Here is a 16,357-nt window from a genome sequence, read left to right as displayed (position 1 = left end):
ACTTGGAAACAAATTTAGTCTTATATTAAGGAAATGAGAAGGTAATTTAGAGAGAGATGAGAAAGAAGTTGGATTGGGAAGTAATGTTCACAGAAAAATTTAGTAATTTCACAAAATCTCATGAAGGCAAACTCTAGTTGGAATTCTCATGGTGTCCTATCAAAGAGATTTAAAATATCTGCATTCCAAATTATAAAAATCAATGCTTTGACAGTTTATTTTGAGTGTAGTTGGATGTTATGCTTTCTGTTGTACATCCCAGAGTGTGTAAGTTGTGAAATAGTGGAAGATCTAATAAACTATATTTCACTTCGGATGACTGCTGTATGTACAAATTAACAGGGTGAAGATTCTTCTCCAGGATCTATTACCAGGGAGTGATTTAGCCACTACAGCAAATAGAGCTAAAAGGGAATGTTTCTCAGGCCCCTAGGGCACCATTTTGTTAATTTCCTGAAGATACTTGGAAAATAATATTTTCGTAAAATAATGAATATGGAGCTCTTGTTTTTTTATAGTTAATGAAAACAGCCAAATAGAGAAGCTAAGAGTTCTGGAAATTACTGGAAAACTTTTAAAATCTGTTATTTCCATGGTTTTCATAATTTATGATGTTGGTAAATTCTGGAAACAGAATGTGAGGCCACTGTGGACCGATTGGTGCTGCTTTCCCAAAGCAAAAGATTCCTCAAAGAGCCTGTGCTTCCTACAGCCCCCCGGGAGCTGCTGGAGTTTTGGCTTTCTTGCCTTCTCATTTCCCTGACAAAATTCTCCTTCCTGGGCTTACAGAGGAAGTTCCAGCCCAGCAATACTTGGAAATTGATGAGGTGACGACAGACAGTTTTAGGGTGACCTGGCATCCCCTTTCTGCTGAAGAAGGGCTACACAAGTTGATGTGGATTCCAGTCTATGGGGGGAAGACTGAGGAGGTGAGTTGTCTGAAACAGACTGAAAATCAATCTGCAGCATTTTGTCTGGGAGTGAATACCGACTGCTGCATTGGGGTTGGTCTTCACTTTAAATTATATTGAGAATCCCAGAAGTAATTAATATTTTGTATGGCATGGAGTTCTATAAAAGTCAAATCATATGAGTTTTCGAAGATTAAAATGAATGGTTGCCAGGGCTTTAGTTATATACCTTACATACATTCAGCTTCTATGACTTTAATAAATGACATTTAATAAAACTTTAAAATGTCACTTTTGCTATATTATTAATTTATTTCCTGAGGGGATTGAAAGGAATAAAGTCTCTGGCTTGACTTTAAAATGGACTTTAGCACCCTTGGATTTCTTTATGCTCGGTTGTTTCTTGCTTATGCTCAGAATAACATTTTCCCTTTTTCTGTCTTTCCCCCCCCCCTTTTTATTCAAATAAGCCTAGTTACTAAGCACCAAATGCTTTTCAGGTTGCCCTAAAAGAAGAGCAGGACTCATATGTCATTGAAGGCCTGGAGCCTGGCACGGAGTATGAAGTTTCACTGTTGGCTGTGCTTGACGATGGGAGTGAGAGTGAGGTGGTGACTGCTGTCGGGACCACGCGTAAGTCTTGGTCTGGCCACGGTGGGCTTTAACCACTCCCACCATCCCTTCTGACACCTCTTCACTCCTTCGGTTCCTTCTCCATCAGCCTGAGTCCTGGCAATGGAGGCTTCAATTTCTCTTTGTCTCCCAGAATTTTTCATGTATCTTTACCTTCAATGAAACCCGTATGTGGAGCATCTTAGCATCCTAGACTATGATCACTATAAAGGCAGGGACCATATCTGTCTTGTTCACCACTATAGTCCTTAGCACTTCGGACAATACTTGGCACAATTTAACTGTACAATAAATGTTTGTTGACCAGATGGATGAATAGGTGGATGGATGGATGCATGGATGGATGGATGAATGCATGGGTGGATGGATGGATAAAATAATTTATGAATGAATAAATTGGCAAACAAATAAACCTAGGGCTAACATGTCCAAGAGTCTCTGGAATTTTCCAAGTTGATCTTGGTTCCAAGAATCTTGTGTAAAATTCACTTGCTGATTCATTCATCCCTTCATTTTTAAAATATGAGGTATGAACCACATATTAAATTGTCTTAGATTGGGTTTGCTGGAATCAGATTCTGAGACAGAAAATTGCATCCAGAAGGTTTATTGAAGAGTGCATTTGGGAGATGCTTATGTAAGGAGCTGAGGACAGCAGGACAGGGCATGAGGAGAAGCTGAAACTGAGTCCTCAGCTGATCTTATTAGGAGCTCTAGAGCTGGGATGACCCTTCTGAGTTGTCCCAAAGTGAGGCAAGGGGCTGAGCCTTTGTATCCCTGATTCCGCAGCACTGGAGGTGACCCATCCCCTGACAGAGGCTATGACCTTATGCGAGGCAGTTCCCAGAGCTGTGAGCCATTGGCAGCTGGTGTTCCGGCACCAGGTGGATGGGTGTGTTGACCTGAAACGGGGATCCGAGCAGAGATCCACATACCCGCTTCATTCTGCTGTCTGCCCAGGGTGGATAAGAGCAATAGAAGATTGCCCAAGCACATCGTACTCCTTGGTGGTCTTGTTTGGCAGCCTTCTCACAACTCGGTCTACAGCACTGTTTAATTTCCTTTAATTATCATGGCTATGCCCCTGTTTCAAAGTACTTGGGGGGTTTCACAATTTTGTAGGTGTATTTTGAATGTTTGTGTGAAGTTTGATATCTGGGATGAGAAATTTTAACTTCTTTGGGTTTCAGTTTCCTTATCTGTGGAACAAATATGTTGACCTTACAACTCACTTTTCTGTCTTCCAACCATAGTGGAGTTTGTTGTGGGAAGCAAGTGAGATACTGGTGGTGAAATTTTCTTTGAAAGCTATAAAATGCTGTACACAAATATATAGAGTTATTATCTGTACAGAATTTTTAAGTAATGAATATTTTTTAGTTGACAGTGTTTGGACAGAACCAGCTATGACCATAGCACCTACCAGCCCTGTGACTTCAGGTAAGGTTAAATAGGAGCCCGTTTACCCATTTTAAAAAAGTTTGGTTTAAACAGAAGTTATGTTATCCAAACTTTATTTATTTTATATTATTACTTAGAAAAAGATGTGCCCCTCCTTTTCTTCTCTGGCACACTTCTCTGGTTCAAATTTCACTTCTCTTGGAACCTCTCAACATCTTCTTTACCACTAACTACCAATCGATCTCGCAGTTCACAATCTCACTGATACATCTCTCTTCCTTTTCCATCTTTGTCTTGGATTCCCCTTCACTTTTCAGAGGATGTTAACATAGCAACCTCCCCAGGGGTCTTTGCCCTCCTCTTTATCTCAGTGACTTCTCCTGTTGCTCTCTGTTGAGAATTATTCATATCATGTTTTCCTTACATTTCTTTGGGTAACTGAGACTTGGCTGGTCTATTGTTCTTTCTACATCAGCTATTTCCTCCTTCAGCTTAGCTTTCCCCTCCACTGTAATACACCTTCCAACTAGCTGTCAGAGTCAACTAGGAAAAACACAAGTTTGGTAATATTTAATTTCTTATCTAAAACACATCAGTGGCTCTCCATTACCCATTCATGTATTCATTCATTCTTCAATTAATCTCTCTTGAGCCCTTCTTTGTGCCTTAAAATCTCTTTATCATAACATGCAGGTCCTTCCTGCCTGGGTACTGCTTCTTTCCCTTCCTGGCATCAACCATCTTTCCTATGCTTCCCCCATTTCCTGCTGCCATCCAGAACTCCTTGCCCTGAATATGAGAAGTTCCCTCCTATTCCTATTGCCTGGTATTCCCCACCCCCAATTTTTCCAGGTAAATGTCAATCTCCTACTTCCTCTGTGACCCTTTTAGTATTTTTGTCAACAGTTAATCACTGCATATCTCGAAGGCCTAACACAGTCTGACATACAGGGAAAGTTAAATGAATGTTTTCTGAATGAATTATTAAATGAATGAAGAGAAAGAGCAGTCAGAAGAGACAGACAGAAAGAAAGGAAGTCAGGGTAGAAGGGAGAAGGAAAAAATGGAACAAACGAGCGAGCAGGCTCCTTGGGAGATGAGCATAAATGTGCCCAAGAACACGGGTAAAGGAGTTTGGACAAATATCAGAGAAAAAATAATATCCATGTGGACTGAATGGATAAAGACAGCCTGGGTGGAGATTTGTGCTTTGAGTGACAAGAGTTAAAACAGAAATTGGGTTGGGGGTACGTGGATGGGATGTGTGCTGGATGCTGGATTGCACACGTTGGCTACCACGCCCACTTCTCCACGGAGCACTGGTGTGAGGAGCACTGGTGTGAGGTTCTTGTGAGCATGCTCCTCATCGGACTCCGAGGGCAGATTTACTAGTCCAAGGGCTTCTCCCCAGTTCTCCATACTAGTGTATATACAAAGCTGATCATTTTGAGGGCTCTTTGGGCTCATCTTGTGAGCATCTCTTAAACCCGTTTTTGTTTGCTACTAGTAGGTATCACGACTCCTCATTAACAACTAAAGCAGAGCTGCTCTTGCTTCATGTGGGTCTATATTATGGAGGTAACACTAAATGATGTTTGTTGCCACTCCACGAATTGTCTCTGTGGCTCATTTTGGAATATGATGGGTTAAAAGTTCTTTAATCCTTGGTTGTGTTTATTCCAGTTTTCCAGACAGGAATCAGAAACCTGGTTGTAGGTGATGAAACCACTTCCAGCCTGCGGGTAAAATGGGACATTTCTGACAGCAATGTGCAGCAGTTTAGGGTGACCTACCTGACAGCTCAAGGGGACCCTGCGGAAGAAGTGGTAGGAATGGTCTGTATAAATACAGCTCACTAGAAACTCCGCGGGCTTTACTAACAGAGCTAACAAGGCTATCTCCAGAGATGAATGCAAGCTTTACTACTCATTTCTTGGTGACTCTGCCATCTCTAGAAACTAATGTTCCCTGTTAATCCAAACTTCACTACTGATTTCTTGAGGACCTTTCTATGTCCAAAACTTGCTCCACGTACAGCTTGCTTCAAGTTGATAAAGCCTCTGAACATTATTTCCAGTATTATTTCTGATGCCTTGACCAGCTGTGAGAGCACCAAAGTTGGGTCATAAAAGGTCATACACTTGTATCTGTATATATGTATGTATATACATCTATAAAAGTTTCATATAGATAAACTTTTTTGCCCTCAGGAATCTAATTAAAGCTTTTAAGCAAAGCATGTAAGAAAGGTCTTTTAAATCATATCATTGAAGTATCCCTAATAAAATGCCATCTATTAACAAATAGTTATATTTTTCATTGACACCAACTCGTATTGAACAGATTTATAGTCATTTCTAATTTATTCTTAAGGCTGGGTGTCTCCCTCAGGGATTTAGATTTTTATGTGTTGAGTTTTCTTTAAATTGGTTTACCTATATTTCTTTTTCTGAATGATAAACCTGGTACACTCTTAACCATGGCCTTCTTATGTTTTCTGAATTTACACTACATCATTCCTTTTAGTCTAGAACCTGAAAATTCTGTTTTAGACATGTTTCCAGCCAGACCAGATAACTCCAGTTGGTAGCCAAAAGAAATTTTTCTTTTTAGTCATGAAATTATGCTTTATTTAGCTTTATTACTTGCATTTCTTTTCCTCTGCTGTATTATTTTTGACACTTGAGGAAACAAGTTCCCAAAATGTATTATTGCTCAAGAATAACATCTTTTATTCACCTTCCTTACTCACAAAGCCTTTAATGGGAAATTATTTTTATTTATGGGCTTACATAAACATAATTATTTGAGCCCAAAATTCTTTAAGGAAAATACTTTATTTCTGGCAGAGAGAGGAAACATGACAGAATGCAATGATAGCCCCAAGAATAGCCATGTCCATTGTGAACAGCCAGAATGCCCATGAAATTGGTCTGAAAATACCTTTGAAATGTTAATGAATTCTTAAACAAAATAGGTTGAATTATAAATTCACTCAGACCATACATTGGCAAATTCCAAAAAAATTAAAATTGTGCTTAGGAATGGTAATTAAAGATATAATTTGAAATGTTTTATTTTCCCTGTTATTATCCTCATATTGTGATTAATTCCTAAAAAGGAGATTCATCAAAACTTGCCAGAGTGAGAGATTATTTTTTTGCTTTGTGTTTTTTACTCTTTCCAAGAAACACATTAAGCTTCTTAGTGAATTATTCCTGCTAATTTGGAAAGAGTAACAATTTAATCTCATGCATGCACTTGTAAGCTACACCAGGTAAAATAATAATAATATTTACTTTGGGTTGTCACTAGATAATTTTCCCTTTGCTAGTTTCTTTCATTTCACACTGTTTATTTTTGAAACACTTGGACACCTAGATGAAGGGAAAAAAAGATCAAAAGTCTTAAACACTCTGCCCCAGTTAAACAAACCTTTAATAAAAATGAAAAATATTGATAAATTTGGATGGTGATTTTTTACTATGCAAAACTTTTTTTTTTTTTTGCTATACAGAGAAACTATTGTAGAATTCTTTAAGTATCAAGCTCCTTCAGTGAATTTTTATTAAATTGGTCATGTGCACACTTAATTTACATGCACCTCCTCAGAGAGGAGGATTGATTGAAAATTTTTATCTGTGTTTTATGAAGTGTTACTGCTATACATATGTAATGTGTTATTACTGGAGACAAAAGGTGGGTGTCATGTAAATGTGTATTATGAATCTATGGTAGGACAGATGGATGCAGACTTATGTTAAAGTCTTGAAATCACACGGACCAAATGATATCTTAAAATAATGAAGCACGGCAGGAAAAGACAGATGGCTAAAACATATTATAAAAGCAAGAGAGGAAATGTATCCAGATAAGAGGAATACCAAATTTCCCTTGACTATAAAAGCTGATTAAACTTACATGAGGAAAGAATAAGATAATGTATTGAAGTTGAATAATAGTCTATGTATATAACATTACAAACCAAAGTTAAGCTTAAATATATGGAAATGAAGGGAAATTAAATTTACTTTTCCAGTTGAGGTAAATCAAGTATTTATATACTTTCTAGATATAATTAAATCTATCAAATATTTCCAAGAAAAAACCTTTGAAGTCTTAGAAATAAAACTGTAGTACCTATCAAATATTTTATAAGGATTGACTTTCAACTCTGCTTTGAAATATGGAGGAGTGGCTGGCAATGACATTGCTCTGAATTTTGTTGTCAGGGTAGGGAGGTCTCTTAATTATTTGTAAAAGGCTGGAAAGGATTCCAGACTTTCCTAGTGCTAAAGTGTCAAAATCTACAACCATGACCTGAATTCTGAATTGCAAGAAATTTTTTAGAGTAAGGCTACTCAAAATTGTAGGAGTAGGGCTACTCCTACAAGATAAGTTCGGGTATTAAGATTAATCTTTCTAGAGATGTTGATAGCTATTTAACATGCTGCAACAATCCAAGAACATGATCACTTTTCTAACAATTTGATTTCATTGTATTTTATAGACATATTTGATTGTAAGGGATTGGAATTAAGATAATGACACCACCAACAACATCTAGTCCTTTGCCACAAATATTTTGAGAATTGCTGTCTAGAACTGAGCTTCATAAGATGGAAACACAATGAGATGCAGGGAATCCTCTTTCCATTGCAGGAGCAGCTTGCTGGATGTGGTCCAGGCTACTCTGAAGAGCTTTGGGTGATATTAGAGCCAGACATGAAGTTGCATTTCTGAAAAAATTAAAAACACGAAGCTTAGTGGTTATATTTGCATCCCACTTAACCACGAGCATATTTTATGGAATTGTTTTAGGAATAAAACCACCATCTGCTATGACCCACAGCATTTGTTTTTAGTAGGAGCACATTTTTTTACTCTGCTTTGTCTAAACAAGCAGAAGTCAAGCATAAGGAACTTTGCATACCCAAGGGGAGATTTCCATTTGACTCTTGAGAATGACTATCATTAGGGTGAAAAGGTTCAAAGAGTGCATTCCTGGAGTTTAATAGGGCAAACTTTAAAGCAAGGCCCAAACCAGATTCCTGGGGTTTCAATATGGCTTCTTTACTCAACAGCTCTGCAGGCCTCAGTTTCCCCATTTGTAAAGTGAGTGTAATGATACCCCTGTCCTCAAAAGATTGTGGTGAAGATTAAGCAAATTACAGGTTGAGCATCCCTAATCTGAAAATCCAAAATCTGAAAGACTCCAAAATTTGAAAATTTTTGAGGACTGACATGACTCCACAAGTAGAAAATTTTGCACAAAGACTTCACACAAACTTTGTTTCATGCACAAAATTATTAAATAGATTGTATAAAATTACTTTCAGGTTATATGAATAAGGTATATATGAAACATAAATTAATTTTGTGTTTAAGACTTGAGTCCCATCCCTGAGATATCTCATTATGTACAAATAAGCTGAAATCCAGAAAAATCTGAAATCTGGAATACTTCTGGTCTCAAGCATTTTGGCTAAGGGACACTTAACCTATACTGTATTAGAATACATAAAACAGCACCTGGCATGTGAGGGTCATTATTATAAGTCACAGCAGCTACTTACTGGCAAGCTAAATGAGTTCTCCAAAATATTCACACTGTGTTTTGGTACTCCACAGGCTAAATCTGATTGGTTCCTAGGCCATGTGCGTCTCAATTTGAGAGATGAACTTACTTAAGGAACATCAACATGGGTGGTTCACTAAATAGACAGATTGGAATGAATGCCCATGTTCTGCACACCAGAGGAGTTACATCTAAGAGAAACACCCTGCAGCAAGCTACACTGATGGCACAAGACAAGTCAGGGCAACCCCAGTTCTTCTTTTATGTATCTTTAGTGCCAGGGTTGTCTAAATCATCCTAGAATCAAACAGATCCTCTTTTAAAATATCTCACTCCCAGGACCCCAAGTCCACACATCGATACGACCCTGTGCATTTCAATGTGCCTTTCTATGAGGAGCAAAATCATATTAATCCAATATAAAATCACTTAATTCAGACTTCCCTTTTTCATATTAAAAAAAAAAACATTGCTTTTAAGAGCTTAGCAATCTCTTAGCAACAGCTGCTTCTGGGTTCAACTCGAGGCTTTCTAGGGCTTATTCCATGATTTATAGGTTCCTTCCTTCATCCAGAAGTAGACAGCACCGCCTTTTGCCTGCTGGCATCTCACCCAGCCCTTGAATGGGAAAGTATCTCCAGCTGTCTTGGTCTTGTGACTCCCTTAAACCTGTTTGGGTCAGTTCTTAACATCCTAGCGCTTTTCCAGCCGTGATTAAGTTCCTTAAATGGCCCAGTGATGTGCCAGCATCTAACGACTGGAGCACAGACAGAAAGTTTTGCGGTTTCAGCATTGAGAACATGTGGCTTTTCTCGTCCACACTATCCCCGGGATGCCGGAGTTTGCACTGTCACGCCACACAGTGCATTGCACTCACGCTTGTGCGACGTCCACCCCACTGCTGCGTTTCTTTTTTGGCAGCCTTTTAGACACAGTGATAGTGAGTCCAGATTGAGGAAGACATCTCTTTTCAGAAATTAAAAAAAAAAAAGCTGCAACATTCTTTAGTGTGCTGGTAAATATGCTTCAACTCAGAGGACTTGGCTTCAGTGCATGGTTCTGTTGCTCTTGGCCAGGATCCATCCTTTCTAATTGAAAGAAGGAAATGCTGGGGTATGATTATCTCTGAAGGAGGAAAAAAATGGAAGGTTGAGTTTGCAAGAGGATACTTAAGAAGAATCAAAAACGATAAGCAGCAGGCTGGGTTATAGAATGAATGCTCCCTGTCCATAAACACCTGCTAGCTAAACAGACCATTATTCTCTCTTCTGGATACTTTACAAATGCTGAGAAGATGTTGAGAAAAGAATATTCCTTAGAGCCTAAGATCTTCAAATTTAAACATTCCATATTAGTGATTATAAACTAAGGGTTACTGCGACGGGAATTTCAGAGACAAACGCTTTTGCACGAATGCCCTTTCTTTTCTCACTACTCTCTGAGCTCATCTCCTTGCTTCTGGTTATTTCAAAATGCCTAAAGTTATAGATCAATGAGAACAGGGGATCTCACTGAGTCCATGGTCCTTTGCTTTTCTGTTCAGGTCATGGTGCCTGGAAGCCAGAACAATCTCCTTCTGAAGCCTCTGCTTCCCAACACTGAATACAAAGTCACGGTGACTCCCATCTACACAGATGGAGAAGGCGTCAGTGTCTCTGCCCCTGGAAAAACCTGTAAGTGACGCTTTCTTCCTTTCAATACTAGCCTACTAATTAATTGGAAATGCTTGTCCCCTGTAGTGTACCCTGAAAGAGTATAATGTCATGAAAAGAGCAAAAGAGATTTGAAAACAGAAAATCTGTGTCTGCATCCTGTCTTCACACATATAAGCTACGTGACTTTGGGCAAGTTGCTTAACTGCTCTGGGCTTTAGTTTCTTTTCTATAAAAACTAAGGCTTGAAAAACCACTCTATTTTTCTCCTCTAGTGTCTAATTTATCATAAATCCTATTGATTTACCAAAATGCATTTTGCATGCCTGTCCGCTCTCTCTTCATCTGATGGGTCCACCCCAGTCCAAGCCACACTCTGTCCCTCTTGCCCAGATGAGTGCACTTGCCTCCTGCTGGGTCCTGCTGCTTCCGCTCTGGCCATCCGTTATTGTCCTTGCAGCAGCCTGGGGAACTTTTCAGAATGAAAATGATCTCATGTCATGCTTCTGTTTTAAGCCACCCATTGGCTCAGTGGCTTACCATTGAACTCAGGATAAAATCCAGCATCCTTCCCACGGCCTATAAAACCTGTATCAGCTGGAACCTGCTGATTCCTTTGATTTCACCTCCTAGCAATTCCTCCAGCCAGGCCTTCCTTCCTGCTTGCCACTGGACTCTTTAGGGTCTTCCCTGCCGTAGGCCCTGTGTAGTAGTGATTTCCTTTCATGTGGAATATCTTTGCCCAGATGTTCGCGTGTCTGCATTTTTCTTGTCATTCTGCTCTCAGCTCAATGTCACCTCCTCAGCCTTTTCTGACTGTGCCATGCAAAGTAGCTCCCACTCTCTATGATATTGTCCTGGTTTTTGTTGTTTGGTTTGTTTGTTTTTTGCTCATGTCATGACATTATTGACTCTCTGGTATTTTCTTGCTTACTCATGTACTTGCTTGTCGTCTGTCTCCCATTCTTGGAAGACAAGCATCATGAGATCCTGGGACCTCATCTATCCTGTCCACCTCTGTGTGCCAAGCTCCCACAGCTCTGTGTGGCACAGAGGAAGTGCCATACAACCTTTGTTTTAGATGAATTGGCCATGATCATTAAGTGAGGAGGGTGCATGAGAACCCTTGGTTAAAGCTCTACAGAGTCTTACTTGTCTTCATTACTGTTAGGATTGTCTATACTTGCATAAAGACTACCCTAGAACTTAATGGCTTAAAACAGTGATCATTTTATTCTATCTCACTATTATGTGGGTCAGGAAATTAGGGCTTGCTTGGAAATAATTGTGCTCCATATGGGATTGATTAACATCACCTGGTGGTGTTCACCTGGTGGCTGGGTTGATCTGGAGGGTACAAGACAACTTCACCCACAGGCCTGGCATCTTGGTGGGGACAGCTAGAAGGCTGGACTCAGCTGAGTCTCTCTCTCCATTCGTCTCCGAGCCGCTCCATGTGGTCTTTCCAGTAGGGTAGTCGTATTTCTTACATGGACACTCAGGACTAGAAAAACAAGAGTTCCAAGAGGCAGAAAGTGGAAATTGCTGGGACAGTTCAGGGCTATACCTGGAACTAGTAGAGTGTCGCTTCTGCTGCAGACTGTTGGTTGAGGTAGTCACAGAGCACACCCAGATTCAAAGAGAGAGAGTCGTAGCCTCTGCCTCTCAATGAAAAGAGGGTCAAAAATATGTGTGACTATCTTTAATCTGCCGTAATTACCAAACAGTTACATGTGATTAGGTGCAGAATGATGTCAAGGGCTGAATTCTGTACCTGGACACCTAAATGTGGAGTTTTCAACTAAGTCCATGCAGGCCATTAAAATTCTGCAGCCCAGAGTCTTAATTTCTACTCAACCAAGCAAACAGGTATCGTCTTCTCACTTAATAGCGCTGGCATCGCTCCCGCCCTCCCCACGACCGAGCTAGGTGTGCCTCCACCCAGTCTCCCACCAAGCCTGCACGTTTTGCTAAGGATCACCCAGAGGGTTGTGAATCCTCAGACTGGCTATGGGGTCATGTAGAAGGAGAGAAGGAAAGGCGAAGAGCAGAAATGTAGGGGGGTCTCAAGCTTTTCACTTTTACCTGTACATTGGTGCCTTGATTTGACCTTTAGCTTGGAATTTCTAGCATAGTTTGGTATTTCGCTGCTATAAACTAGAATTATTTGAAAACTTAAACAACTAAAGAAGAAAATCAAGTAGTATTTCCCTAGCACAAATAAAGACTATTTAAAGAATATTGCTATAGCAATATGACTTAAATATCATTCTAGAAATGCTATGACATGTAACAAAATAGAATTATTTCAAAGTGTTAGTGGATGGTCTACTTATTTTAAGCAGTGGTCAACACAACTAAATTCGAACAACAAAAAAAATAATAATGATAATATCTATCAATAGGCATAAAATTTTGCAAAGGTCCTCCATAAAAAATGACTTTGTTTTGATAAAAAATTGATAAACAATAATATAAAACTTCAAACAATATAGGTAATATGAAGATAAAAGCAAAAAAATCACCAGAATCTTACCTCTGAGAAGAATCATTGTTAATATTGTGTGACCATCACCCTCAATACTGCTGTACACATGTATTTTGATAGTGGAACTGAGTGGCATGTTGACAGAAATTTTTAATAAACACTATTCAACTCAATTTTACTTAAAATTAACTGAAGGAAAGTGGATCAAAATGGCATTGAATGAACTTCTGAATTTCAGATAAAAGTGTTTTGTCACAAAAGCAATTCTTTTCTGTATATTTAATATTTAAAACAACCTCAGACTGTCAAAAGCTTCTTACTGTGTGTTTTAGTGCACTTTCCCTTGTAAATATTTTTAACCTTGTGGGAAGATAGCTTAGGTTTTGGTGACAACAGTGTAGGTCATACAGAAGAAAAGTACACTGAATCCCTATTTTTCCTTTTCTTTCCTGTTCAGTGCCATCCTCTGCTCCCCAAAACTTACGGGTGTCAGAGGAATGGTATAACCGGTTGCGAATTACATGGGATCCACCATCTGCCCCTGTAAAGGGCTATAGGATTGTCTACAAACCCGTCAGTGGTAAGTAATGCTTTGTAATATTATTGGTGTCATGAGTAGACATTTAAAGTGTCTTTCAAGATAAATTATTTTATTCTAACATTTTATGTATGCTTGGTTTTATTAATTCTTTTAAGGAAGTAGGAAAAGCCTTTTACCTGTTCTGAAAAGAAGGTTTTTCTAGCATGGTCAGTGTTTGTTTAGGGTAGATATTATCAGAATGATGAAGGTATAATCTCACGTAGAAGACTACTGCGCAGGTCAATGAGCAGAATATATACGTGGTGTGCATCTGACCTAATCATACCCTAGACCAGGAAACAGCCTCAGGAAACCTTGACTCTGCAGGAATAGGAAGCTTTATGGTTCAATGGATACATAAGCACTAAACATTTGGAATCTCTAATTTTGAATTTCTCTTCTACTTCTTACTTCTTGGATTAATTGGAAAAATTCCATTTTTCCAGCTTCCCAATCTCCATATTTTGCAAACTATATTGAGGGATAAAACTCATCAAAGTAGTAAAATGCTTTTCCATCAGCCTCTTAGCTACTGTGATAAGGAGAGCCCTCTCTCCTCTACCTCCCACACCGTTATGTCATAAAGGCAGGAGAATGACCCAAATAGGGGTGATCTTATCCGTGGTCTGTATGCCTGTGAAGAGTGGACCATGTGCACCAGCACCTCTTACAGTACCATCTCCCTACACTTAGCATGCTTATGGAAGTATAAACATGTTATAAGGATCTTCTCAGTTTTCTAGAACTGGACCTTCAGTGCTCTGGTTGTTCAGCAGAGAGGGGTTCTCTGATTATTTTTCTTAACTTGGCAGGAAATTTAAAAAATCATTCTTTGGGCCACTAAAAAAAATGCTTTCTGCCTTCAAAAATTCTATTAGTCTCAATCTGTCATCTGAGATGTTGCTCTTCTCCTATCAATTTTCAGTCTGTTCTCTTGTGTCTCATTATTCAGGTGCTATTGTCTTCAGGTTAATACAACTAAGCTACTCCCATCCCCAATTGTTCCAGACAAACATCTTTACAAACCAAGAAAATAAATAGCAAAAATAGACCATGGATGCACTAGTTTGCTCCTGGTTGATTCTTTGTGAACCATCCCAATATTTTTTTATCTCTTTGCTTTAGGCCTGAGGCATGTGTTAATTTGCAAGGCAACCTTGCTGAATTTGTTCTTTGCATCATTTTACAAATATTTATCAAGTTTCCTGAGCTCAGATAGCTTTGTTTTAGGCCAGTGGTTCTCAGGAGGTATAATTTGTCCCCCAATGGAAATATTTTTGATTGTCGCATCTCGGGGATATGGGGACTCGCTCCTGGCATCTAATGGGTATGCTAAACATCCTACAATTTATAGTACTCTCCTGTACCAGAATAAAAAATTATTCAGCCCAAAATGTCAATAGTTCTGAGGCTAAAAAATCCTGTTCTAGGCCAAGTGGGAGAACTGTACATGGTCATTTGCATTGTTTGTCTGGGGAATGGGAAAATCACTATTAACACATATGTACCAAAATGTATGAATATATTGTCGGAAGGGGTCTTCTGGACGAAAGTGAGTATTTTAGGAACTTGTCACTAACTCAGAGCTCTTAAAGAATGAGCATGTAAGAGAGGTAGGAAGTAAATAAATTTGTATAGGATTTAGCAAGAAAGGTTTTTAATAGTTCATTAAAGACCCCACTGGGTTGAAAAAGAGGTGAAGATGTAAAGGCCAGAAAAAGCCAGATGATCAAGGGCCTTGGGATAAAATCATCATCTATTTGGTATTAAAAATCCTAAAAGAAGTAGATAGGGTAACACTTATTCTGGTCCCCATGTGGCAAGGTATGACCTGGTCTTCATGATAAAACTTGCTGTTACTGCTGCTTGCGTGCCAGCTGGGGACAAAGTTGGGTGTCTAAGAAGGGAAAATTAAGAATTCTTTCTTCATTTGGGCAAGTGCCTCGATTTGCCTTTTAGAACATAATAGCTCACAATGTGGTGGACAGTGGACTTTGAGCTGAATCAACTTTTAAAATAAGCATGATGGCAAAAACTGTATTTGGGAAAAGGACTAGGTTCCTAACATAACAAATGGCGATCACATATGTAGGATTTAGGATTTAGCTGGGACTAGCTTCAGAGCTCGGTCCTGCCATTTGCTTGCTGATTCCAGGCAACCAAAAAGCAGTTGAGTGAGTACAGTTTGCTCCAAGAGTGCTTCCATTTTTCCATATTCTGTGGTAACTAAAATATATACTCTTTTTCCTTTAGTTGCAGGCCCAACACTGGAAACTTTTGTGGGAGCTGACATTAACACCATTCTTATCACAAACCTCCTCAGCGGAATGGATTACAACGTGAAAATATTTGCCTCCCAGGCCTCCGGCTTCAGCGACGCCCTGTCAGGCCTGGTGAAGACATGTAAGAGCCATGTCCAGTGGCTGCGGCCCCACGGGGGGTTTTGCTGCTTTGTTTTCACTGTTACTTGTCCCTCAACCCCTGCTTCCCTTGGGCGGTTGGTTTTTCTTTTCCTCAGTGTTGCCCTTTCTGGATGGGGTTTCCTGGAAAGAAAGATGTGCTCTTTACTGAGGGCAGCTCAGAGTCCTGGTTGGTAGGTGGCGTGTCAGCATCTGACTTTCACATAGGCTTGACCATTGCAGATAGGATTTCCTTCTGGAAAATCTTTGTTGGCATTTTTCAAATGAGGTGAAATTTTCCAAACAGCCTGTAGCCTGACATGGCCAACGTGAAAGTTGGGCCAGGGAGAAGTTTGTCTTTTCTCAGAGCCATTGCGCCACCCACTTGCACGCACACACACACACACACTCACACTCACACACACACACACGCACACATATACACACACACACTCCGAGGACTTTCTTCTCTACTCTTTTAAGGATTTTAATGCTGCCTGCCTACCATCTGGGACTTCTCATTGGCATACACCATTCCCAGACACCCACGGAATAATGCAGTGTTCTCCAAACTCCAGCATGTATGTTCCATATTCTTGAAGTTTGTTACACCTCCGCACCATCTGTTTAACGTATTTCTTCAAATCAACTTACGGTGTTTGACCTAAATACTTTTCAAAACTCGTGTAATTAGCCAAAACAGAAGGTTAGAATT

At 39.5% G+C, this 16,357-nt stretch overlaps 1 protein-coding gene across 1 annotated transcript in view; it reads left to right on the top strand.

Annotated features, from left to right (window-relative positions):
* The window catches only part of COL14A1 (collagen, type XIV, alpha 1), a 220,417-nt gene that overhangs the window by 87,647 nt on the left and 116,413 nt on the right, over positions 1 to 16,357 (top strand). The window contains exons 12-18 of the mRNA XM_012646547.1: positions 678 to 929; positions 1,412 to 1,544; positions 2,925 to 2,984; positions 4,629 to 4,780; positions 10,067 to 10,196; positions 13,121 to 13,243; positions 15,497 to 15,646. Of these exons, the coding sequence (XP_012502001.1) occupies positions 678 to 929; positions 1,412 to 1,544; positions 2,925 to 2,984; positions 4,629 to 4,780; positions 10,067 to 10,196; positions 13,121 to 13,243; positions 15,497 to 15,646 (1,000 nt within the window). The remainder of the gene's footprint in view (positions 1 to 677; positions 930 to 1,411; positions 1,545 to 2,924; positions 2,985 to 4,628; positions 4,781 to 10,066; positions 10,197 to 13,120; positions 13,244 to 15,496; positions 15,647 to 16,357) is intronic.

The sequence above is a fragment of the Propithecus coquereli genome, unplaced genomic scaffold (genome assembly GCF_000956105.1).
Source record: "Propithecus coquereli isolate 6110/MARCELLA unplaced genomic scaffold, Pcoq_1.0 Scaffold247, whole genome shotgun sequence".
In the NCBI taxonomy this organism is placed as follows: Eukaryota; Metazoa; Chordata; class Mammalia; order Primates; family Indriidae; genus Propithecus; species Propithecus coquereli.
This window is presented reverse-complemented; position numbering and strand designations above follow the sequence as displayed.